General features: G+C 45.1%; 2 protein-coding genes across 7 annotated transcripts; one reads left to right on the top strand and one right to left on the bottom strand.

Annotated features, from left to right (window-relative positions):
* Positions 1–1,724: 1,724 nt before the first annotated feature.
* rnf180b (ring finger protein 180b) lies at positions 1,725–15,981 on the bottom strand. Of its 6 annotated transcripts, XM_078955603.1 has the most exons (9): positions 15,847–15,981; positions 14,649–14,737; positions 14,236–14,328; positions 6,312–6,941; positions 6,074–6,199; positions 5,789–5,999; positions 5,589–5,714; positions 4,091–4,270; positions 1,725–2,533 (listed from the first exon to the last, which is right to left on the bottom strand). In XM_078955603.1, the coding sequence occupies exons 2-8, from the start codon at positions 14,703–14,705 to the stop codon at positions 4,134–4,136; spliced, it is 1,380 nt and encodes a 459-aa protein (XP_078811729.1). In that variant the 5' UTR covers positions 14,706–14,737; positions 15,847–15,981; the 3' UTR covers positions 1,725–2,533; positions 4,091–4,133. The 6 variants fall into 6 exon arrangements, with proteins under 6 accessions (XP_078811729.1, XP_011480405.1, XP_004075189.1 ...); XM_011482103.4 differs by lacking the exon at positions 4,091–4,270; XM_004075141.5 differs by lacking the exon at positions 4,091–4,270 and having other exon boundaries at positions 14,236–14,325.
* A 2,447-nt stretch (positions 15,982–18,428) lies between these two features.
* On the top strand, positions 18,429–20,040 carry htr1ab (5-hydroxytryptamine (serotonin) receptor 1A b). Its single transcript, XM_004075129.5, has one exon. The coding sequence runs from the start codon at positions 18,536–18,538 to the stop codon at positions 19,790–19,792; it is 1,257 nt and encodes a 418-aa protein (XP_004075177.1). The 5' UTR covers positions 18,429–18,535; the 3' UTR covers positions 19,793–20,040.
* Positions 20,041–26,449: the final 6,409 nt, after the last annotated feature.

Here is a 26,449-nt window from a genome sequence, read left to right as displayed (position 1 = left end):
TGTTTTCCCGGGTCCATCCTTATTCAGCATGAAAGTTCTGGTAGCGATTTGCGGAACTAGTTCGGCTCTTGTTTTTATGTCAGATACCATTCCTGACACAACCCTCTGCTTTTAACCGGACTTGGGACAAGCACATGAAACCTCCGGGTTGTTGCTCCATATGGCAGCATTTAAAACTGTATGTAATCTTTACAAACTGGTATTATTACATAATAAATTCAGACGTGTTTTGTGGGAGGACCAAAGGTTTTGTTACTCTCCCCGAGAAGGAGCTGCAGATGATATGAATAATGTCATGCGTACACGTTGAACCAGAAGAACCTCACATTACCAGAGATGAGAATGCACGAGAGTTGCATTCATAACTGTCTCATGCTGGACAGTTAACAGGTTGGTAATGGGCTCTAGCTGATGATTTAATGATGGTGCAAAAATTTGCTCTGATTTGAGGCCTCATCAAACAGCCACTGCATACATTTTGCACATTTTTCAAGCGAGAGTTTGGTCTTTTGTGGTTCATGCGTGAATACATCATTCACAAGTGTTACTAGCGTTCATCATTTGTCAATGTGCGCAGACGTCCGTCGAGGTTTTCAACCGATGGGTCTTTACGGGGATTCGGTTTTGAGCTGTTCATAATCTTTGGTCGGTTAAGAATTACGCAGTTTATGCGTGTTTTACGTAAATCTTATGCAGTTTTTATGTAAATCTTACGCAATTGAGTGATTTTTGCAAGATGCATACACGCATTTGTGTCTTTCCACGACCGTTCCACGTATGTCTAACAGACTTTTCATGCGTGTACCACCGATAACTTTTATATCGCTTATACGGCATACATATCATGTACAAATTACGTGATTGCCTCACAAATCACTAATAAATTGCATATAAACAGCACAATAATCACACACACCATGTTCCACATTGATTTACGTGTTCTTTGTGTGGTTTATTTGTACTTTTTCTGTTCATTCGTGACACGTCTGGGAGAATTTCATGTAAAGACCACAACTTTTCTCATCTGTGCAATATGTGCAAAATGTACTTAGTGGTTGTGTGACACAGACTTTAGTTCCAATGTTCTTAGAAAAAGAAGGATCCTGTTTTTTTAAATATTGATTTATTAAAAAAAAAATTCTAATCACAATTTTTTTAAAGAGGTTTTTGGTTTTGCAATATGATAATCAAAGTGAAGAACCCATGTTAAGAATGTCCCCTTCCAAAATAAAAACAAGATGTTTTCAGTTCCCAGTCATTAAGTTCTATTGAAACAGACTGATCAGAAACCAGACCGACAGAACGCGTCCCTTCTTGGCGTCTTTTCAGCACATTTTCATGTTAGAACAGCCACAAATTTATTCCAGGAACCTCAGCAAATAGATTTCTGCCTCAGTGACTGATGAACTCCAATAAACCCCCTGCTACTGACAGGAAGATTTCTGCCAAAAAGTACAAACTTTCTAACAGCAAAGCCCCTTTTTAAGACCTTTGCCTAATTAAAACCAGACAGACTTTTACTTATTCAGGATCATCAGCTGGTGACCGTCACCCAGGAAGTTCAGGAAAAAGGAAAAATGGTATTTTTCTGTTTTTCTTTAAAACAAACAAACAAAAAAAAGCTTTGCTAGTTCAAATCAAGACAATTCAATAGCAGAAAAAAGTCCTCTCTTGTCTTGGGTCATATTGGATTGCTCACTCAGTAATAAACCTGAAACAGCAGCAACAGTTTGACAGAAAGGATTTAATGAGTTTCAGTAAGGCGAGTTTCAAAAATGTCCAGGTTAAATCAGAAAGTACAAAATAATATTCTATGTAAACAGCTCATTTTTATTTTATTTTAGCTTATTTGAAAGAGTCCTAAGAAGTGATCCCAAGCAAAATTCACCAGCGTACACTGTGTTGCATTTTCATGATTTTTTGAAACCGTACTGAACTGTATCCACACCTGAAGCGCCCACATTTACTCCGCAGAGCAGCACCTTTTCAGCTTAAGCTGGCAGCGTTTTGTCTCCATTTGAAGAACACAATCAGCCAGAGCTTCACATCTCACTCTGAAACAAAAGCTGAATTATGATCACTGCTTTGCCCCGTCGTCATGACTCAAATGTTCCACTTAAAGGTTTCACTGTAAAATAATAATAATAATAATAAACCCACACAAACAGGCGCCTCCAACCTGAAATCCAAAGATAAAAACCCAAAACAAAGCTTTTTTCAAGTCGTATTGTTTCAAGTTAAAACACAGAAGATATAAAAGACTGATGGCAACGCCCCCGCCCCCCCGACAGCCTGAAAACAGAGCTGCACTGCAAAAGCTGCCGTGCTTCTGGGACTCAGAAGAAGAAGTAGTACATCAGGATGCAGAGGAAGAGGAGGATCAGGATCCAGTTGAGCGAGTGGACGTAGACGATGACCAGGCCGATGTCCAACAGCCAGCGCCGCATGCTGTGGAAGTTCAGAGCTTCCAGCGTGAAGCCCCCGTGGACAAAGTGCCAGCGCCTTCCCGCCATCGTAGCACTTCGACGGTAATCTGAGTGACGACAGACCAAAAAAAAAGAGTTTTGATAAAACAGAGCAGTTCTGTTCTATTCTCTGATCTAAATAAAATCAAACAAAAAACAGCAAGTTGTTTTTATTTTCTTTGACTCAAAAGTTTTGGGGCTTTTATTGTCTCATGAATTTATGCAATTCATGCTTAGCATTTCAAAATAAAAGTCTTTAGATGTTTCTTTCACACTGGACTTTAAGCTACGCGGATTCTGCACCTCTACAGCCACTACGTACATTTAGCGCATACAACATGGATGGAAATTGGTCCTACTTGAATAAACGTCAAAAGCATGAGAAAAGTTGTGGTCTTTATGTGAAATCGCTGATTGAATTAAAAAAAAAACGTCTGTTTTTCGTTTGAGCTGGTGTAGGTACCAAAAGTGTTCAGCCTGCAATAAGTGTTCGGGGGTCTGACACTGATGATGACATCACACTACGGTAACCCACCTGGACATACTACGTAGCGTGGAGATCTGCTCGGGCTCTACATATTCTCATTTCACATTTCCTTTTGTAACCTAAAGTTCTTTTCCTTCATAGTTTGTGTCCGACATTATTCAGTGTAATTTGTTTGTAGAGATTTTGCCACAACCCACTTTGTAAAAAGATCTGTGGCTATTAGAAAGAACCGGCTGCCCCACGCAGGGGCCATGTTTGCGGGCAGGGGAGGGCGCTTAGTCACGGTATGAGCTCCAGAGTCTGACTCAGGAGAACCGTGTCTCTCGGGAGGTTTGTGTCCCCGAGCAGAGGAGCGGCTTTGGGACGGTGTTTGGGCTAACGGAGGCGTTCTGAGAAACCGTGCAAACAATCGTGTGAATTTGTGCTTCCAGTCGGGGCCAGACAAAATAAAGGCTGACGTTATTCCACGGCTAAATGTTGTTAGCACGTAGTATTAACCTAATCCTAACTTTTCTTCTGGGTAGGGTCTATCAATAAAAAATCACTGGCCGCACAGATTTTAAAAAACTATAAGCAAACATGCACTTAGTAATAATCACAAGAATAATAAAAGCCAGTTTAGAAGATCATCTCGCTCCATGTTGGAGCTTTGTTTGTTAACAACGGACCAACCTACGGCCAGTCAAATACTTTGCTGTCATCATTAGTGTCAGGACCCAAACACTAATTGCAGGCCGAACAGTTTTGGTTCCTACACCGGGAAGGTGAGGACTTCTGAAAAAGTTCAGCAGGTGTTGTGAATGGCTCACAGAGACCCAAACGTTTATGTTTTTAAGGGTTAGGGCTGCTGTAGGCTCAAGCATGTCACATGACTCTATAGTTCCTGATGTTTTAGCTACTTTTCAGGACATAGTAACTACCGTATTTTCACGACTATAAGGCGTACTTAAAAGTCTTAAACTTTCTATAAACTGTAGGGGGCGCCCTATGAGGCGGTGCGCCTAATGTGTAGTTGTGCGACTTCGGCGGAGGAGTAGTAGAAGACGGCATGAGAACCAACTCAGTTTTTCTCCTGCTGCTTTTCTCCACACTGAGTGTGTATGTGTGTGTGTGCTAAAATATGTGTGTGCTGAGTTACCGCGTGCCGGGCTCCCCTGTTTGCAAAAGGAGGGAGCAGACACTCAGCCAAGTGAGAAAAAGGTTTTCCTCCAAAGAAAACAGAGACTGGTTCTATTATGAACCCGCTCTGGAGGCTCCGAGGGTCCAAACGGGGAAGGGAACCCCAAGGAAGATCCGCCTTCAGCGGAGCAAATGTCTCCTGCATTTTCAGACCACCGTCAGAAAGAAAAAAAGTAATGCAGGAAAGGCTCAACACGTGATATATTTACAAAGAAAGACGGTACACAGAAAGAGCTTTTACAGTTTTAATAATATACCTGAGTTTTTCTTTCCACACTGTGCCTGTGCCACGGCAGTAACATGGCAGCACTGTGGTAGTACTAACAGCACTAACAGGGCTGGTTAAAAAAAACATACCAGTAAAAGTCACTGAGAGCAGCAGTAACTTATAGGCGCACGCCTATGCGCAGAGGCAAGCGCTGCACAGAGGCACGCATGCCGGAAGTTTTCTTCCACAACAGTGACACACCGTAACTCAGCACTAACAGGGCTGGTTTAAAAAACATGGACGTAAAAGTCACTGAGAGCTTTCTTCATCTTCCTCCTGTGCACGGAAACCATGTGTGAGCAGCTTAGCTGGCGTTGCCTTGTGCGCTCGGTGATGACGCAGCCTCGGGAGAGGAGATGTGCGGGAGGAAAAAAGGCTGTTCTGCTGTATGTGCGCTCTCTGAGTTTCAAACGTTGGGCTGTATCAACAGTTTGGTCCGAGCAAAGACATAGACGGCTGCTAGCCCTGTTCAAGAGCAACGGTGTCCCGTCTGATTAGTTACCATTTGCGTCCCGACCGGGACCGGACCGGAAATATCAGCAGTTTTCGACCACGGTCTGAAGCCTGAGGCTGGAAGGTAACACATGAAAGTCTTCCCCCTCAGTGTGGGATTGGAATAGCGTCAGATAGTCTTCACCACTCTCTCTCAGTGTCTCCTTCGTTGTTGTCGTCAGTGTCACTCTGAGGTAAATTCACTCCTGAGCTTGCGCTGTTCTCTCCGTCACGCAGCAGACCGGCTTTTCCAAACCCGTTGGTGATGGTGGATTTTTTCACACTGCTATGAACGATTGCTTTTAACTTGAAAGCAGCATCATCTGCATTTCTTCTTGCATTTTCCAGGATGAGGGTCTGTTCGTGCTATTCATTCTCAAAGCAGGAATTTACATTAAACTTGCGTCTTCCTCGACACATATACCGTATCCCCCCCCCCCATTCTTACACTTTCTGCTCGAGCGCCCCTAGTGGCCGTTAGAAAAAATGCATTAGAAAAAGAAAAAAATAAATAAATTAGCCGCATCATTGAATAAGACTTTTGTGACAAAAGTAGCGGCTCAAAATCCGGAAATTACGGTATGTGTCCAATACCGAAAAATTACCCATAACTGAGACCTATAACCTGGTGCGCCCTATGGTTGTGAAAATACTGTAACTTCAGTTGTTTGTTTGGACGGAGTGGAAGAGTTCTCACCCCAAAACCCGGAGAAGTGTTTACGCTGGCTGGGCAGCGGCCACTTGGCACAGGAGGAGTTCCTGAAGCTGGTCTGCCGGCTGGAGTAAATTTTTGGGAACAGAGTCTTTGAGGTCTGGTTGAACTCTGTTGATGGAGGAGACGATTACAGTTAAAAAGGTGAACTTCCTCCCTGTGAAGCAGGGACTCTGTCTGCTCACCTTGGTGGAAGCTGGTGTGGGAGATGACGGTGCGGCACAGCGGGCAGGGGGTGTTGGCGGGCCGGTTCTTGGTGAGCGTGCGGAGGCAGGGCTCGCAGAAGACGTGGCCGCAGGGGTGACAGCTGTACGGACTGAAGTAGATGTCCAGACACACGGCGCAGGTCATGGCCTCCCTGTCCGCCGCCTTGTCCGCATTGTGCAGGGCCCCCCCCTGAGGTCAAACACATGCGCTCATCAGGACAGGCTGCCATGCATCTATGCCCACCGAAAGAGTTTCCCTCGTACCTCCTCTTCCTCCAGCTGACGGTGCAGCCACCGCTCTCTCCTCCTCTCTTTCCTCTTCTGACTCTTCAGATGATTCTTCTCCCTCCGGCTCAGCGTCGGAGCGGGGGGGCTCAGAGTGGCCTGACGCTGAGGAAAACACAAAAACAAACAGACTCGGTGTGTAAATAAATCCATCTGGTGCATCTGAGGCTGCAGAGTCGCCGCCAAGTGAGACGAAATCCGTTCTTTGGGGATTTACCAGGACTTCCTCTTCCCGCTCAGCTGCTCTGTCGAAGCCAGACGTTCTTCTGAGGAGCAGTTCTGAACCCGCTTCATCCCCAGAAGACTCCAGGGGCCGTCGCTGCAGTCCCTGCCAGGGCGGCGCCGGGCGCACCAGCGCGCCCTCAAACACAGCTTCTGAGCGAACCTGCTGGCTGGAGGAGTGCGGGGCTGAAGGGCAAAAGCACGAGCCGAAGTCCCCGTCCTCCTCCAGGCTGCACCTCCTGTGAGGGATGCAGTACAGGGGGCTGAAGGAAAACAGCTGAGCGTCTTCCCTGTCCCCGAGGGGGAGGGCCCCCTCTGCAGGCCTGAAGCCAGGCGCAGCGGCAACGCAGTGGAGCTGCAGGACGTCCGGCACCGCTCCCCTGAGCTCAGACGCCTCATCTCCCTGATAGCTGTCCGTCAGCAGGCCGTTCTGTCCTCCGCCCGGCCTGGAGCTCCTCGGCTGGACCAAGAGGACGCGGTGCCTGTGGTCCTGATCCACCCTGCTTTTGCTCAGGTGCACGGCGGCGTCCAGACCGCACGGGCACACGGTGCGGTTGACGAAGTTAAACCCTCCCAAACGAGCCCTGCAGTTATGGCAGTTCAGTCTTCCTGCAGTCCACTGGCTCTGGAGACAAACAGAAACAGCGTTTTCTCAGCAGAGACGTCTCTAGCTTCACACCTAAAGGGAAGTCCTGTACACCACTGACTGAATTTGTTGGTCATCGTTTCTATGGCAACTACTGTCGCCAATCACGAATGAGCTCCTTCCACTGAAGGCGAGCTCAGGAGAATCTGTCAATCAAACATTGAGGTGGGGGCAAGCGGACACCACATGCTTTTATTGAGACACCTGATTGACCAGTTTATTACTTGAATTACTTGCAATAAAAAATTAATGTGAAAAAAAGAGGGTTATGAAAAAAGTCTTTAACAAACAAAGTATCAGATCCAGAACGGTTATTCTGACTGACGGAGTGACAGCTGTTTGTTTCTCTACAGACGTCTATGGGATTATAGATTCTTGGAGCCAGCAGTTACTTCCTGTTTGGATCGCCAGGGGGGAGGGGCCACTCAGTCCAGTTATCTTACACAGTCAATGCTGTGAACCCAGAACCGCTCTGAAGCCACATTTCTGCTCCAGGAACCAGATCGGGTCTCTATCGGTGGAGGAGAACCTCAGTGTGCAGAAGTAATTACTGGGAATAAGGCGTTCACATGCAAGACCACGGGAGAGAAACCAGTTCACAGGTTGCCCGCCCCCTCCTCAGCAGACTTTATTCAAATGCGCTTTCAGAAAAAAGACCCTTTCCTCCATCTGCAGCTCCTTCTAAGGTTTGTGGTTCCATTTCCTCCATGAGACAGCTCTGTCTGTCTGGTGAGGACAACACCCGAACAGGAGGGGTGAAAACTGGATCTCTTAAAAAACGGACTTCAAAAAGAACCCAAAATAGACCAGAGGGTCACATGACCACACAGTCAGTCCTCCGTCAAAAAAACCAGGCCGTTGATCCTTCCGGTTCCCCCCCTCCACTGATGCCGTTTCCTCCCTTTGATGCTGATCTCCTCAGAATCATTTCCTAAAGATTCTGGATTGGTTTCAGGGGTTTCATTGGTCCCATTCGATTCCCTTTCAAACATTTGGGTTGAACCCAATGAGACAACCACAGCGTGGGTCTACAGCCACGCTGGTCTGAAGACCCGTCTGTCCCAGCAGCACATTTCCTTTGTCATCTTTGGTAAAGTTCTTTTTAAATCATCCACCGTTTTCTGTGACAAAAAACTCAAAACTTTTTAAAAAGACTCACTTTATTTAATGAAATTGTTGTGAATCAGCAGCAGTTGAAAAAAAGCCGTCTGAAAACGCTCTTTGTTGTGATGCCACAACCGTGCTGGGTGGCCCAGAAGCTCCCTGCTCCACTCCATTCTGATCGTTGGGACGATAAATGAGAACTGGACTGAGTGACCCCTCCCCCATGGCGTTCCACACAGGAAGTACCCATTGTTCCAAGTTCCCATTGATTTCTATGTAAGGGTTAATTGTGCATTATCGACGATTAACCTGCTTATACAACGGTCACTTCCAAAAGAAATAAATATTCAACCAGATGTTAGTACTTTATTGTTATTTATTCTGAATTTTCGCCACAAAAAGCGGACTTTTGGTTACGTGGAGCGACGGAGCGGCCGCCACGACCTCCGATCTCATCTGCAGCGGTAAAGGAAATAAATCCATACGCTGATGGTCACGATGGGTTGAATAAAGCATCAGTTCAGAGAGAAAGTTCTCCTCTTACCGTTTGTTTTTGTCCAGATGATGAAGATAGAGTTCGTTTTAAAGAAGCCAGCGCAGTGATACAAAACATTTAAGCTATGTGACCAGAACTACATTTTAAAAGGGCGTTATCACTTTACAGTCCACACCCAGCATCCAATCAGAATCAAGAATTCACCCGGACCGTAGTATGAAGAGAAATAAGCAGCTATAACTCATTCATTATGTTCAGAATAACCATTATTGCTCTACTATCTTTCATGAACATGTTCCTGCAAATACTAATTTATTTTTCTTTGAAATTTTTTACTGTAGTGCAAGTTATTCTATAATTATTATTATTCTGTTATTATTCTTACACGCTCAAGCCTGATTGGAGGGAGTGGTTGCCATGGAAATGTAGACGGACCAATCACGGCTTGATGAGGACGTCCGGTTCCAACATGGCGGAGGACATATCGCAGAAAAATGGCAACTGAATTTTGGTTGGAACCAGAAGGAAAGCCTTTTCTACAGGTGATTCCACACGCGATTCCAGTTATATATTTTACATACAATGCTTTTGATGCAACCACCTGCAGACAAATAGATCCTTGAACGTCTTTGTTTTCCTCGTCTGAGCTGGAATCTGGATCAGAACTGCACGGCTGGTTAGATCTGACATTGCTGCCATTTTCGTTGCACCGCTAACGTTAGGTTGTGGGCGTGAGGGGCTGTAAGCTAGCGGGAGAGAGTGCACATGACTGCTTGATGGGAGGTGGGGGGCATGCTTAATCCATGCCAACAGTTCCGCCCACAACGCTATGGAGTCTTATACTGTTCACAATCAGATAAATAAATATTTAAATAAATAAATATGACCTCATGCAAATACACAATAAATCTCTCATAAATATATAAAATGATCATGAAATTGTGAAAAACCTGCACACTGGTTTTAAATTAGCCATTATATTATTCAATATATTTCATTTTGGCTTTAAAAACCTGTTCATTATTTTAAAACAGCATTTTAAAATATTCATTTTTAATCATGTTGAATATTATTATAATTGTTTTTTTTCAGAAGCTCGTATTTCAAAATCAATATTTTCCAAAGTAGCTTTGTTTTTATTTCATGTTGCTGTTTTTCACAATGACTTATTTATTTCATGAAGAGCTTTTTTAGGAGAATGAGTCTGTCAATCAGTGAAAGTGGGCGGGATCTAAACCCTCATTGGCTCATCCCTGGAAATCGACTCTTATTCCTCGATACCTGCTCAGCGGTGTGCCAGTCAGAGAGATTACATATTTCAGCGATATCCGCGAGGATTTGCTGACATTAGAGGATCAAATAGAGACAAACTATCTGTCTGCTGCAGAAGATGCAAACATTCACAACTCTGTTTTTGTAGTTTGAGGGTTTGTGTGGACCAAACCACAAAGGAGCTCCGGTCTCGAAGTCCCCGGTTGAAACACTCCTCATTCTTACCCCATTCACTCATAGCTCACATCGTGCCTGATGTCGGCTCGCAGGAGGTGAGCTGGCGGACCGACAGTCAGACCAGGCAGCTGCGCAAAGCAGGACAAGCCTGCTCAGGCCTCCTGAACCTTATGATATTTTTTCTATTTTCATTGAGACAATGGCTACGTTCACACTGCAGGCTGAAACGACCCAATTCCGAATTTTTTGCCCCTAAGCGGCCCAATTCCGATCTTTTCATGACAGTCTGAATGACACAGATCCGATCTTTTCAATTGCGACCCAGGCCCCGTGGGTTTGCCGGCCTGATTCCGAATTGTAGCCGTTCTTTTCAATTGCGACCGCCGTCTGACCGGCCAGGCGACTTGATTCCGAACTGTACGTCATCGACACGCAACAAACGTCATCATTTTGCGTTGAAGTAGGCGGGAACGAGAACGTAAACATTAACCATGGTGGACGATGCTGCTGAGATCAGTCAGTGGAAGGGAAGCGAGATCCCCGATTGGATTAATATTTGCATTTGGGCTGATCGCTCTTTTCAGGCCAAACTCCAGGGCTCTGATCGCAACTGGGCGGTTTTTGAAAAAATTTCCAGATAAATGGCAGAGCGTGGTGTTGAACCTTTACCGCGATAACTTTTTTTTTTCTTTCTCCCCTTTGACCGTGCTCAAGCGCGGGGACCCGAGTCGGTCCTCCTCCTCCTCCCTGTTCTGATCCTTAGATTCTCCAGAACGGGTTAATAAAGAGTCCATAGCATTTATTTTGGGGGAAACCTTCTTTTATTACCGTCCTCCGTAACACACAACATGAATGCGCGCACACACTGCCCCCCCACCTATTCTCTATCGCGGCACGCGCTTGCACACACGCGGGCGAGCGGCTCCAACACATACACATTTCCATTCCACAACAGTGGGTACAGACGATCCCGACTCCATTGCCTTCTTAAAATGAGAAGATTGTAATTCTGCTGCTCCTTCGTGAAAATAAATTTAATATTACAAAAAGAGCTCCGCTTTTGACAACACTGTTGTTGACATCTGCTCCGCAAACAAGTGACGTCGTTCACCGTTGAGTATTCTTCTGGCTTCTGCGCATGCGGGTCTCGTTTGGGTCGTGTCACGGTCACACTGGAGATCACAAAAGTTCGGATTTACTTGGAAATGTGAACGGTCTAGCAAACAATTCGGATTTTTTCAAAAAATCCGAATTGAGCATTAAGCCCTGCAGTGTGAACGTAGCCAATGATTATAAATCAGGTCCTCTGATTTTATTTTCCCCTCTCAGGGAAAATGTTGAACCTTTCCAGCGATGAGGTTTCGGACATCTTAACACTCTCCATGTACATTGTGCATCCATGCATTGTTACTGAGATAAGCACAAGCAACCGCTCCATGTGGCTATCAGGCTAATAACATTAGCTGATAGCTCCTCCCACACGCAGCATGGTGCATTCATGGAAACTCCAGTTCATAGAAGCTTAGTGGAACTCCAACCACTCAGCCTAACTTAGGCCACTACTAGATGTTCATGAGAAGATGAAAATTGCCGAACCGACCACAAAATTACCCGACATATGCAGAGTCGCCCAAAGCCACTTTTATCCGCAAATTTAGAACCAAAACTGGGGGGGGGGGTTACTAGGCAGTGGCCCCCCTCCTATGGTTGCCGTATGGAGTGGGCCCCCCCTCTTTCGGTTTTATTTGCACCTTAGACATGTAGGGTCCTTGGTAGGGGGGGGTGCTTGGACATCACTGCCAGCAAGCAGCGGATGTCCTCCTAGCACCCTACCCGCCAATTTTAACCGCACCTTAGACATTTAGGGCCCCTTGGTGGGGAGGGTGAGGGGACATCACTGTGAGTAATCAGGAGATGTCCCCTTAGTGCCCTACTCGCCAATTTTAACTGCACCGCCCTTAGTACACACACCCCTCCCCCCTCAATATATACATCCCAACATAAACACACACACATGCACACACACACCCTCTCAAACACACATACACGCACACACATTTTGCAAGGAAGGTGGGACCTAGGACCATCTGTCCCCTACCTCTTCCCTGGTGGGGGGTACGGGCCCCTTTGCAACGGCAGCCGTGTCCCCGGGGTGCCGGCTTCCTGGGCCCGGCGGTGCTCTCTCCGCGCGGTGGGGGGGGTTCACATTACATCTGAGCCGGGGGTGTTCGTGTCCCTGGGGGGTGGGTTCTGGTCCCTGCTCCTGAGCGCTGGGCCCCGCCAAATTTCCAACTGTGGCCGAGCCTGGTCGGGCCATATTTACAACACCCCTTGTGGGCCCTCTTTTTTTCCCCGGGGTTCCCCCTCCTGGGCGGGGGCGGCGGGCCCCTGCCTTGCTCCTCCCTGGACCAACCGTGGGCCGGGCGGGTGGCTGCCTGGAGTGCGGAGCGGGTCTCCCTTGGGGGGTCCTGGCTCGTACCTGGGGTGGGGGCGGGGGGATGCCCGGAACTCCTGGGTGGTGGTGGGGTGCTCGTCTGGGGCTGTGGGCGTCCTTCTCCGGTGGGGCCCTGCGTTGGGCGCTCCCGGCGCGGCGGGGGGCTGCTCTCCTGGTTGGGCTGGGGCGGCGCTCTCTTTCCCTCCGTGCCTCCCTGCTCTCTGGCTCTGGGGGCCTTGCGGCGGTCCTGCTGGCCCTGGCCTGGGTGGCGGGCTTGGTCGCCCGGGCGGCGGTTGTTCCCTGCCGGTTCCCGTGTGGCGTTGGGGGGATTTCGGCTGCCGCTGCTGCTGCGGTGGGGGTCTTGGGGTGGGGATGGCTGGGCACTCTCCCTCCTTCTTGTCACGTTCCACCATCCATTTTAGAAGAACATAAACACTCACCTGAGCACAGGTGTTAGCTCACCTTTGCAATAACAGTTTGCATGATTGAATTAAATATTTCACACTAGTTGGTTTTAAGGCATAAGTATGCGTGTGAACACTATCTGTTTTGTGTACATGTCGACAGGTGGACATTTTTGCAGCTAGCAGGTGTGTTTATAACATTTGAGTGTGTGTGTGGATAGGCCCCGCCCTTTTTGTACTACATTTGAACCTTACTATAATGATTAACAACCAGTAAACTTGTTGCTTTATGCTGCTTCATGGTCTTACCCCCCTTCCCCTCCTATTATCACCCTCCTACCCCCCCCTCTCTCTAACGTCCCTCTCTCTTCTTCCCCTCTTTCCTTTTCCGTCCGGTCCATCACCAAAGATTTTCAAACATGATTGAAATTAATAAAGTTTGGCGTCAATTACAAAAGGGGTTTATTCAGACATACCTTTGGTTTGTCTGAAGATTAATAACCCCTCTTGTTAAAGTAAAATATGTCCAACACAAGAGGCCCTCAGCTCTCATCTGTCTGCCTAGCTGCTGGACAGGACAAGTTGTAAAAAACAAAAAAAAAAAAACAAAAAAAAAACTGCCCAATTTCTGGTAACACTGTGGATGTGTTGAGGTGCATACTCCCCCTAGTGTTGAGGGGTGTGCATTGCACCATCACGTTTGCTGAAGCATCTTCGATCGATGTAGTCAGGGTGCTGCTGCTCATGTCTGAGTAAAGGAGTAGCCAATCACAAAAGTGTCTCCGCCTTGTCTAGTTTGATTGACAGACAGACTCATTCTCTTGAAAAAGCTCTTCATGAAATAAATCAGCCATTGTGAAAAACAGCAACATGAAATAAAAACAAAGCTACTTTGGAAAATTTTAATTTTGAAATCCAAGGTTCTGAAAAAAGACGTAGAATTATAATAATATTCAACATGATTAAAATGAATATTTTAAAATGCTGTTTTAAAATAATGAACATGTTTTTAAAGCAAAATGAAATATATTGAATAATACAATGGCTAATTTAAAATCAGTGTGCAGGTTTTTCACAATTTCATGATCTTTTTATATATTTATGAGAGATTTATTGTGTATTTGCATGAGGTCATATTTATTTATTTAATTACATATTTATTCATTTAATTATGAACAGTATAGCACTCCATACAACGCAGAGGTGAATTTCTGATTAACTATTGCAGCTCTGCAGAAACATTGTCCTAGAAAACGACACATCATCATAATAAGAGAGCACTGGGATCACTTTAACAATAGATTTTTAAAGATTAAAGAAGACTTCAGTCCACACTAAACACATCAAAGCCTACAAAAGCACCTGTCCTTGTACCAACAGGCTCACCTGGTGAACAGACGTCAGGATCCACTCCGGCAGCTGCTCCACATTCACGTGCCAAACGCTGCAAACCGCAGCTGAACTGTCATCTGAGGCCTGCTGGGAAAGAAACACCGGCGGCGCCAACCGTTAACCCGCTTTCACCCCGCAAACACAGGCGACAACAGCCACATCTTTGAGCTGAACTCTCAAACCGGTCTTCAGCTTCTGACCCACTTCTAGATTTTGGCCCAGGCCGGCTTCCCGTTTGTTTGTCAGACAAAACCCTCAAGAATGGAAGGAAAGTTTGTTCTGTTTCAGGCAAACTACCAAAACTTAAGAGTGCTCATCAAGGACTGACAGCTGAAAGAAAATGGCTTCAATGTATTGCAATGAACACAGAAACTCCAACCTTTACAGAAAAAAAAACAAGGCCCAACCTTTGACAGGCACTCTGAGTGGACGATGGCTCTGCGACACTTCCTGCAGCGCAGCATGGCTCCTCCTCAGGTCAGGCTGTGGCCTCCATCTGGAAAAACGGTTGAAAACAATAAAAATAAAATCCTCTCCAAAGACAGAAACACAGGAGTCCTCAGACAAAAGCGAAGGCACAGTCAACCACACTTCTTTCAACACAACATTCATTCTATAACATGATTTCTGCAGAGACCTCTCTGCAACCATTAAAGCTCATCAACATATCAATGCCGTCCAGCTTTTCTGCTAAAATCCCAGCTTCACTTTGATCGTTTCCACAGCTGGCAGACAGACAGACAGACAGACAGACAGACAGACAGACATGCTCTCGCTGGAGACTTCTGCAGAAAAACACCTTCAACACCAAACCGCAGCCCTGCAGAGATTCCCCCAAACTGCTGGAATATTCCTGAAGAAGCCGGTCTTTCAGGACATTCGTTCTGTCAGCTGACTCGACCTGCTGCCAAAAGAAACACCTCCGCCACCGGATGGATTTTTCCAGGGAAAAACATTAAAGCTCTGTCAGGTCAGGTGCAATCCAGGTATGGACACCTTTGTCTGCAGTCAGGTGATTTCCAACTAAATGTGCTTTAGATCAGCCACGATCAGCAAAGTTTGAGTACAGATTGTAGAATTTTATTTTTTAAGTCCAGTTTATCTTATTGCTCTCACATGAGGGAGTCGTTTTCCAAACTACGCCTTGCTGGGGTTGTGCGCATGCGCGTGAAGGTGCGGGCTCAGCTCCAGGCAGGCCGACTCCTCCACGTGAACTGGAACGTTGTAGCTCGTGATGTTGTTTAAACTGTCTTCCCAATGAGGAAGTGAACGTGGGTGTTACATGTCTTCTAAAGCGGGAGCACAAAGCCGTCACCCCACTCTGCGCCTGCGCAGAAGCCGTCCACATTCCTTCACCCTTTGGTCCAGCTTGGCGAACGTGGACGGCCACATTTAGACTCTTCGGTCGCCGTTTTTGTTCACCACGTGACGTCACCGTTTGTTTCAGAACAGCACGAAGCAGCAGAAAAGAAGCAGCGCTGCCTGTTAGCAAAACAAACCACTAAGCACCACAAAACAACAACAACAACAACAGAGCCCTCTCCCCCGCAGAAGATTTATTTCTGCCCGCTTTACGACGCGATAACCTTCAGGGTCGGTTCTTACCGGATAGTCCTACAGATTGGGTAATCTGAAGTAGATCCGAGACAAAAAAAAACTCAACAAAGAGGCTTTATGTGTCTTTAAATATGCACGCGACGTCACAGAAAAAATCTACGGAACGTCTGAAAGGTCAAAAATACATCAACTGTAACGCGTTTAAGGGAACCGATTGCGTAGCATAATTAAAAGTAAAAGTCAAAACCAGAAATGCTTTTTCATTTTCAAAATGAAGCTGAAATTTTTGACTCAAAATTAAAATGGAAAAGCAATAATGCTTTTTCATTTTCTTTTTCAACACTGCTTATTCTGTCAAATAGTTAAAATGATATGGAAAATGGTATTTGACATTTCATTTTCAAAAAGTTATCTGGTAAATGTGTAGCAAAATTCAGTTAGAAATGTCTACTTTGACAATTAAAATGGATTCACAGAAATGCTTTTTAATTTTCAAAACGAAGCTGCATCAAAGACTCAAAATAAAAATCAATTCTTCAAAATGTTTTTGCATTTTCTTCTTAAAAACTACTTATTCTGTGTCATAATTAAAACGAAAATGCAAAGAAGGGATTGCATTTGCATTTTCACATCCACCCTGCGAATAGTTTTGCACAGTTCAATTCCACTTAGCATTTCCAGCGGGGAGGCGGGGCGATGACCTCAGTGCCATATCTGTGTGTCCGGCTGCGAACAGACACAGACATGCTAGGAGCAGTGTAGCTTTGTGTTAGCGGCAGAGGAGAGGGCTTTGAGACGGTTGTGCACTCCTGATGATTTTACACAGCTTCTCAGGACTACGTAGCAGCATTTCCGCCTTCTGCAGTCCTCCTTTGGACGCACCGCGGTTCGTCGAAATTTCCTCCGGGAGTAGCTTTGTCTTCGGACCGGCAAGCGGATCGCCGAAGGCGAAAGTGCTGCTACGCAGACCATTTTCATTATCATTTTAATTAAGTGACAAAATAAGCGGTGTTGAAGAAGAAAAAGAAAAAGCATTTTGAACGCTTGTTTTTTCATTTTAATTTTGAGTCAGAAAATGCAGCTTCATTTTGAAAATGAAAAAGCATTTCTGGTTTTGACTTTTATTTTAAATTATGCTACAGAATCGCTTCCATAGAAACTGGATTCAAATAGTAATTTTCTGTTTTTCCCACTTATATGTATTTATTTTTAGATGCTGTTAACCAAAGCGACTTAAATGTGAGTTTGTGTGGTTACAAATAGTGATTGTAAATCATTGAATTAGGTTATTTTTGCATAGTCCCAATTACAGACTTAAACCTGACTGACTGAGACTTCTCTGTGTCAAACAACCCCATGGAAGAAAATCTGAAAACGTTTCTTGTCTACTATAAGCTCTAAAAACAAAAGGGGTTGCCGCAGTGAATCAGCTTTCACTGATTTGCACAGTTGGTTTTGCAGAGATTTTTTACACCAGTTTTTATCCAGGCTGGGGACCGGCACAGGGGGACCCGGACTTAAAGCGTGGACACTAGAGGAAGTTCATCAAATTTTAGGTTTTTGTGTGTGTTAGAAAATGTCACAAGTTGGGTTTTTGTTTATAGGATTGTTGAAACATCAAGCTACTTATTGGAATGTTGAAACTTGTGATTACTAGTTGTCTGTGAACGAAATCACAAAGTTGCAGTGTTTATTTTATGTGAAGGAAATAAAGATAAAAAGTAGCTTGATATTAGATGGTTACAGGTAGATGTATAGGAGACCTCTATATGCAGATGTCTTTCAGAAAACTTTTAATAAAGTTAATGTATGAGATGTCCAGTATAGTTGTCCTATAGACATCTGTCCTTGAAAGGATTCTCAGTTCGGCTGCTAGCCCCACCCTGCTTTCCCTCACAAGCAACAAGCAAAAAAGTTTTTTTTCTCATGCTTCATTTAAACACTAAAATACTAAAGACACGTTTTGTTACTTGCTGTGCTAAATTTGAACCCAGTGACCTGTAGTTCTTGCAGTTTTTAAAATCTGCTTTTTCTCTGTCCTGCATTTTGATGTTCATGAAATATGTTATTAAAAGTGAAACTAATGCAGATTAAACGTTTAATCCACAGTCTGGTCATATTTGCAATTTTTAAATATTAACAAAGGCCGAAAGTATGTATTTTTGAGCGTTTGTAATGAGTATAGATCATTGCCAGGGGGCAGTGTTGCATGAAGAAGGTTAATGCAAAGGTTTCTCTGACCGCGGTGCTGAAATCAGAGGACACTGACAAGTGAAAGTCGCGTCTCTGATCAACTCCAGTGAACAGAGATATTTATTCTGTGGAGAAAGTGAGAAAGTAAATACCCACAACGAGACTTTGAAGAAAATAAAGTTTCTTGAGAAAAAAAAAAACTCTTGGAGGAAACATTCTGATGGGGAAGCTGGCACTTCCTGGCCTGTAGACTTAAAAAAAAGGACAAGAAAGTGAAATGGAAGTTTTGAGTGATTATTCCGTAGCTCCCACGTCCTCTCAGTCTGAACCGTCGACAAACAAAGCAGGCAGAGTCTCTAACATCCTCACAGACAAATGACGCATTTTCCATCACAGGTATAAATACTCAGCATCATTCTCCCTCTGAAACCGAGACTTGCAGTTCAGAGCGTCACTAGCCCGCTATGCGCCCGACACGGCGTCCCCGAGCCACGCGCGCCGGGCACTCCGCGGAGTGACAGAATCCCCCCAAACTCTGCCAACAATGGAGGGCACAAACAACACCACAACCTGGCCCAACTTCGACAACTCCACCAGCAAACCCCCCAAACAAGAGGAGGAAGACATGAAGTTGAGTTATCAGGTGGTCACATCCTTCCTGCTCGGCGCGCTCATCCTGTGCGCAATATTTGGGAACGCCTGCGTGGTCGCGGCCATCGTGCTCGAGCGCTCCCTGCAGAATGTGGCCAACTACCTGATCGGCTCTCTGGCGGTCACCGATCTGATGGTGTCCGTGCTGGTTCTCCCCATGGCGGCGCTCTACCAGGTCCTGAACAGCTGGACGCTCGGGCAGGTCCCGTGCGACATCTTCATCTCTCTCGACGTGTTGTGCTGCACGTCTTCCATCCTGCACCTGTGCGCCATCGCCCTGGACAGGTACTGGGCCATAACCGAGCCTATCGACTACATGAAGAAGAGGACGCCGAGGAGAGCCGCGGTTCTCATCAGTGTCACCTGGCTTGTCGGTTTCTCCATCTCAGTTCCGCCCATGCTAGTCATGCGCTCCCAGCCGGGCAGCATGGCAGAGGACAGGGCGAACCCCAAACAGTGCAAGATCAGGCAAGACCCCTGGTACACCATATACTCCACATTCGGGGCTTTTTACATCCCTTTGACCTTAATGCTGGTTCTGTACGGACGGATATTCAAAGCGGCCCGGTTCCGGATCAGGAGGACTGTGCGTAAAACCGAGAAAAAGAAAGTGGCGGACTCCTGTTTGGCGATCTCGCCATCGCTTTTCCACAAAACTCCTCACGGAGACGCGCAGGGAAAGAGCTGGAAAAGGAGCGTGGAGCCGCGGCCGCTGGCGCTGCCGAGCGTCAACGGCGCGGTGAAGCACGCGGAGGACGGGGAGTCTCTGGAGATCATCGAGGTGCACAGCAACTCCAGGGGTAACCTGCCACTGCCCAACACCCCCAGCACAGTGCCGCTGTTTGAGAGTAGACACGATAAGGCGACGGAGGCCAAGAGGAAGATCGCGCTGGCGCGCGAGCGCAAAACGGTGAAGACTCTAGGCATCATCATGGGCACCTTCATCCTCTGCTGGCTGCCCTTCTTCATTGTTGCCCTCGTCATGCCTTTTTGCCAGGAGTCGTGCTACATGCCCCGGTGGCTGGAGGATGTCATAAACTGGCTGGGCTACTCCAACTCCTTACTGAACCCCATCATTTACGCATACTTCAACAAAGACTTTCAGAGCGCCTTCAAGAAAATCATCAAGTGTCATTTCTGCAAACCGTGACCGTTCAGTCTTTAGCTCCTTTCTTTATATGTGTAGTGTCTCCTTGACCCGAAAGAACCCGGGTCAAACCTCCAAAAGGACCGGATGAGGCTGTAGGTGATGGGAGGACTCCTGGCTGATTGTTGTTGATAATCACCGTCGTTCAGTATCTGCAGAGATGTGTGTTGCTGATGCATAGATGCAGCTGTGATCGTCTGACTGAAGCTCCTGTCACTCGTGTAAAACCCAATAAAGACCCATTTTCCAGACGTTGCTGATTTTCTTTGTCTTGGTTTCAACCAACGCAGACATCTGTGCTAAACTCTTTTAGAAAAACAGCTGAATGCGGGTTCGCTTCACCATGCAGATGGTGAAACTTTGGATTTTTACGCAGCTTTAGTGAAGACATTTCAGGATTTTAACTGTTGATTTGGAAAATATTTGAGAACCTCTTTATTTTCAAGTAAACATATTTTTGACAAATTTTAACTTACAGAATATTCAATTTAAACAGCTACATGGCATTTTCCTTAAAAAAAAGAAGTACAAATTCATTCCAGATGAAGTTTGTGGGTAAAACCAAAGACAGACACAAAGGCAGAAGTTGATATAAAGTTTTCCAAACCACAACACGCTCAAATGCACACACACACGCACACACTCACACACACACACCTGTTACCCCTTTCTGGCCTTTTCCTCCGTCACTTTCAGGACTGTATGTTTGTCTTGAAAGAGATGGGAAAAGCGGCACATAGATGGAGGCTGGAGAGCTGGTCGCCATAGAGACAGATGGGAGATGCAAACTCGGGGGGGACGAGGAGCAATTACCTGATCAAAGGCCTGCTGGGGCGCAGGGATACAGAGGTGTGTGAGGACCCCACAGCTGGCAGCGGCAGCAGACAAACAGGTGTTTTTCCCATTGTGTTGACTTGTTTCTTTATTTGTTCGCAGTAAGATCAGTCTGCTCAGCCTTTCTAGCTACTCTCTTCTTTACAGTTACAAAATAATAGAAAAGGGATGTTCAGGAGTGGGACATTTTTTCATTTCTATTTTCCCTTTTCTACTCTGTTGAACGTTTTTCCAAATCCTGCGTTAGGTTGTGTTTCAAGCATTTGAATCTGCAGAACTGTGTGTGTTTGTGGCTCTTCAACAGAGTGGCGATCCGTTCAACAGTATCTGGGTCGGTTACAGCAACCCTGTAACCCCAAAAGATGTTCAGCAGGTTCTGAAGATGGATGGATGGATGGATTTACAGAAACTTTTGGCAGGAATCCTTAATTCCAAATCAAGACGCTGATGGAGACGAGAAAGAGAAAACTAAAGAAAAGAAGAATACCTGCAGCCTGGTGCAATTGGAATCAAATTCATTTTTCTGATATTTTTTTGTTTGAAATCTAAAAATAATGCAAAAAGCCACAATTAAAGCTTAGAGCTTTTATCATCTCTAAATACATCTTTCTACGTGAGGGTTTCTTTCATCAACAGTGATTCAAAGACCACTGGGAACACTTTGACAATAGATTAAAAGATGATCAGAGTGGCACTTTAAAATCTCTTCTAGTATGCCCCCAAAACTCATTTATGATTAGGTTACTCATTTTCTTTAAACATTTTTAAATGATTTTCATGTTTTAATCACTGGATAGTGTTATTTGTTTATGCAAGTCTACAACAAAGTAATAAATGAAATGCTTGAGTGAACATGCATAGAAACTGGACCTGACATCACTTTTAAAGTTCTAAATGGTAAAAATGAATCCAGAAGTGGGTCAGTCTCCTTGTCTGGAGGTTACTACACCCACCTCTTTTCTGCACAGAAAAACCTAAGTGGGTAAGTTAGTTGAGTTCATTAAACGTCCACCTAACCCCCCCCACAATGTCACTACAATCAACAGTTTTGAGTTTTATTTGAGAAAACAGCTTATTAGAAGGCCAAAGCTCCTCCTGCTATCCAGTGGTCATGAAAGAAAAAACAAACTCAAACATCCCAAAAGTTTATGAGTGTCACGACGCTCTTAGCGTGAGGACCCAGACGCTGGAACCCAGAAGAAGAAAGGCAAGTGGTTTTGGTGAAAAAGGGGTTTATTGTTTCTCCAGGGATGGTTGTGTAAATAGTTGAAAGGTGTCCAGGCTTGAAGTCAGCTGGTGGCGTGGCTGGAGGGGTTAGTGCGGTTAGTGTGTGCAGTGGGATCTTCTGGCTTCACCGAGCAGCAGAATGGCAGGAAGCTGACATCACTCGTGTGATGATGTTGATCCTGAAGCAGAGAGCAAGGATAAATGCAAGGCTGAGAGCAAAACAAGACCATGAGAGCATAAACTGAAGCCCAGGCTTTATTCACCATAAGGGGTAACAAACTGGCATTGAACTGATGAGTGAGGTCTCCTTTTAAGCAGCATGGTAGATGAGGTGAGTGAAGTCAGCTGGTGGCAATCAGGGAGCAGAGCAGGCAGTGCTGGAGGGGGAGGAGTCTGACAGGCACTGTTACAATGAGCCCAGTGTTTAGTTTTTAGTACAAAGTCCAACTTTTTCACCCTGGTCAAAGGCAAATTCCTCCCGGCTGATCCATCCTGGATACAGAACATAACACGAACCAAGAAAACTCCACGTAAAATATTATGTTCCTGCTTGGATAAAAAACAGGATCAGCAGATTGAAGCCCTTCTTATGTGTTTTTTATCAAACAGGCGTCTTTCTTATGAAACTTCCTAATCACAAGATTACGAACACACATCCCTTTAAAAGCCAAGTTAAAAAAAAAGGAAGGTGCTAAACTGACGTCTTAACTGTACATCATTTAGTATTTTCCTCCTCCCATTAACCCTTGTGCTATCCTAGGCACTTTGACATTGGGAGTTGGGTCATCTAGACCCACTAGACAGTGCTCTGAACCTTTTTTCTTCAATGATTTGTGATCTTCACTGGTGTCCATGGATTACATGAAATCTTTCCACCTTTATCCACCTTTGTCATGGTAGGGAGAACACCTCAATGAAAGTGGGGGGGTCATCTAAGATAGCACAAGGGTTAAGGCAGGGTTTGGCAGACATGTCACCTTTTTGTACACAATGAGCAGAAAGGGAAAAAACGCAACGACTAAACCTCCAAACTCTCTTCTCAAAGAAATGAAACTTAACAAGGTCATTTAAAAGCTGCAGGATACTCAGATCACTCGAGCACGGTTGCCTTGTGTAAAGCTGAATGCTCTTGTACTCTCCAGGTTGGCTTCCTGAAGTCTGCTGAGTGCACTTGGCTGTGAACCAGTCTGCACGGTGGAGAAGGACAAGAGGCTGGATTGAATTTCAACGAATGCTCATGAACTGTTCAGTCATGTTCCCCCTGCAGGGCTGCTGGTGGCTCTCTGCTGTCAGAGGAATTATGTTCCGGCTTTTCAAGACATTGCGGGATGCAGAGATGGAGCGCAGCCTCCTTTTTTTCGTTTTTTTTCTTTTTTAGTAAACGTACAGAACAAAATACAAATATTTGAGCTGTAAAATGAAGAAAATTCGATATCTGGTTGTTGTGGATGCAAAACAATCACATCAACATCAGTACATATTTCCCGGTCTTTGTCCAGTTTACGGTGTTCCAGTCAGTACATCGAATAGTTATTTCCTTATTTTATTTGTTTAACATTTATTTATCCTGGCGAGATTTAAAAAACTTTTTTTTACTGTGCCAAGACCTTTTTAGAAAGACGAAGACACATAGACGGAAACAATCAAGAGAACACAGCAATAACACAAGACTATCATAACCGCATTTTGATGCTGAATTCTTTGTCTTGTTTTGTCTGTTTGTCCGTTTTTTTCTCATGGTTTTTCCATCTATCAGAATCTAAAGCTATGACGTATGAGCTCTTTGAAGTGATGTTTTCCTGATTTCACATAGATGTCTACGGTGGCCCATAAGGGTCACAGCAAAACACAAAATAACACACCACAATTCATCACAACACGAAACAATTAACTCAAAACTCAACAAAATCAGCTCACAGCACAACACTATCTTAAAAAGAAGGATACCTGCAACAGAATGCATTTTAGCGTTGTGATGAATTGTGTGTTATTTTGCGAATCTAAAGTGTTGTGAACCTTCTGGTCCACCGTCGGATGTCCAGTCAATGTGCAGTTACCTGCATTCAAATCTCTCACACCCCACTTTCCATGACAAAAGGGGAAATGAAAAAAGTGTCATGAAAAGCCCTCTGTGTCTCCAAAAGCACAGTGCGCTTTTATCTCACATGTGGATCAGGTGCAGACAGCATCACATAAATGTAACCCCTGGGAGGCAGCATGTCAAAGTGGATGCTGAGCAAATCCGACTGATTTAAAGTGTTAGCGCTCGTCTCGTTAGCTTGGGCTGCAGTGTGTGCGTCGTTGTGCTGATGGGATCATCATGTGAAACAAGCATTTGTGGTCATGCATGAGAGCCTCTACTGGACTAATCATCAAGCAAACGGAGCCTCTGGTGGGGGGGTCTGGATGCTTCAGTGGGCACCCCAGGGCCCCTCCAGGCCATGACTGAGTGTGTTCACAGCCAGTCTCCTCCACCTGAAACATCTGTAAGGATTTCTTTGGTCGTCAGGAAGCATTCAGCAGACATTAGAGCTGCACCTGAAAAGTTACATCATGCAATAAAAAGTCATTTTTTAAAGCTATTTAGTCCAATTTGATGAAATGTGGCCTTTAGAAAGAAAGCGGGACCTCCTTCCTGTTAGTGTGGAGCTCAGACAGCTGTGCCCGGCGGCTGAAGACAGTTATCCATTGTTGAGTGAGAATCCTGACCCGTCTGAACCTGCAGCAGGTGTCAGTGCGGTCACGCAGACAGTCATTTAGAGTGGAAGATCAGAGGTTTGCTGTTTGTTTGAGACCATCTGCAGGTGCTCCTTCTCAGAGATGGAAGTACAGATGTGCGTCACGTCTTTCTGCTTTGCTTTGATGCTACCTCTGTCCTCCTGGAAACCTGCACTTCACATCTCTCCCTACATTCCATACACACTTTTTTCCTGTGGATAAAAGCGGTCTTCCATTGTTATGGGACCCTCACTCTTGTACTGCAGTATTTCAATATTTTTAGAGTTGGTCCAATTATTTATATCCTTTTACACATGCCAGCGTTTTAAATGTATACACACATTTACATATATTGGAGTATCATAAGTTTCAGTTATTTGTGTTTGTTTTTTTTACATTGAAACATCTTTGCTGTCTGAAAATCCGGCCTCAGTTTGAGTTTAATTCTGTTCCACGTCTGAGCTTTTAGCTCAGCAGAAACCCAAACTTTCTATCCGTTTACCAAAACTGAAACCTGCTCTGCTCATTTTCCTCAACCACTTGCCTTTGGAAACTTACAAAGTCACCATCTTCATCATTCGTCATGAATCTGCTTTAGCTTCCCTGACTGTAATGAACTAACAGCAAGGTCTAATAAACTGACTTGATTACTAATTAGAGTCAGGCTGATCAATTACGATGACCTACATTCAGAAAAAAGTCTGGATTTCAAAAGGAACAGCTTTATTTTTGTCATGCTATGTCGTAACGTGAGCAGACCCAAACGCTAAAACCCAAAACGACAGACATTGGAAGTGGCGAGAATAGATTTCATTCTGACAAGTCTTTGATATCTTGGAGACTAGTGGCAAAGATGTCACCGGAGCAGGAGAGGCCAGATGCTGAGGAGGATTTCGGAGTCAAGCTGGAGTGACTTCTCGGAGGTAAGTGGAGCTTGATTTGCAAGGAACGGGCTTGAAGACGGGATGGAGTTAGAGCGCTGGAATTTTGAGGAGCTGGAATACGGACTTGAGGCTGATGGTCTTGTGGCCGGACCCAGGTGGGCGTGGATGGATGCGAGAATTCTGTAGGCAGATCGAGAACTTGGATCAGGCGTGAGCAGGGAATTAACAAGAGCATGAAAAAAATCAAAACAAGAGCTTAGAGAAGACCAAGTAAGCACCATAGAGGGGAAACGAACTGACAATGAATACTGGTCTGGAGCCGTCTTATATACAGGTGCAGGTGATGATGTGAATGCCTACAGCTGGGTCCAATCAAAGAGGAAGCAGAGAGGGAGGGGTAGGAGAAGACTCCCGGGGGCACCATGACAATTTGTATGATAAAGAAAGACACATTACCTAAATGTGCTGAACGCTCACAGAGATGTCTAAAGTTTAGCTTGAGTTTGGCTTATTTTTTTTGTCTTTTATCTTGTTCAAGTTCAAAATGTCAAACTTAGACTTAGTTCAAGTTCCCACGCTGAATCTGACTCCCCAAACCACAATTCCTGCTAAAAATAATCAAAACACAAATGTGTCAAAGAAAGAGTTCAAAAATGTACAACTACAAAGTAACAAGAAATCCTGCAATATTGATTGATTGATTGATTGATTGATTGATTGATTGATTGATTGATTTTTAAGCATTGTGGTCAAAGCAATAAACATAGGTCATATGAGGACTTGAATGACAGGTTGGACTCAAAGGAGGGAGAGGAGGATCTGTACAGAGAAACAGATGAAAGGATGAGTAGCAGGTTAGGATGATGAAGGACAGATGGAAATGTCTTGACAGCTTCATATGGAAGGAGAACTTTGAAGACCTGATGAATGAGGAACACGTTAGAGAAGAAGCAAAGATCAGTAAGGATGACGTGAGGAAGAAGAGGATGAAGAGCAG

The sequence above is a fragment of the Oryzias latipes genome, chromosome 12 (assembly GCF_053564925.1).
Source record: "Oryzias latipes strain Hd-rR chromosome 12, Olatipes_Hd-rR_3.1".
Lineage (NCBI taxonomy): Eukaryota > Metazoa > Chordata > Actinopteri > Beloniformes > Adrianichthyidae > Oryzias > Oryzias latipes.
Note: the sequence above shows the minus strand (reverse complement) of the source record. Positions and strands in the feature narration are given on the sequence as shown.

What these genes read in the sequence shown, in the direction of transcription:
- htr1ab (XM_004075129.5), top strand. Translation starts at nt 18,536, where the DNA reads ATGGAGGGCACAAACAACACCACAACCTGGCCCAACTTCGACAACTCC.
- rnf180b (XM_011482103.4), bottom strand. Translation starts at nt 14,705, where the DNA reads ATGCTGCGCTGCAGGAAGTGTCGCAGAGCCATCGTCCACTCAGAGTGC. An exon ending in CCACACCAGCTTCCACCAAG is followed by an intron (nt 5,715 to 5,788) that starts GTGAGCAGACAG and finishes CTCCATCAACAG; the next exon opens with AGTTCAACCAGACCTCAAAG. An exon ending in ACACTTCTCCGGGTTTTGGG is followed by an intron (nt 2,534 to 5,588) that starts GTGAGAACTCTT and finishes GTCGTCACTCAG; the next exon opens with ATTACCGTCGAAGTGCTACG.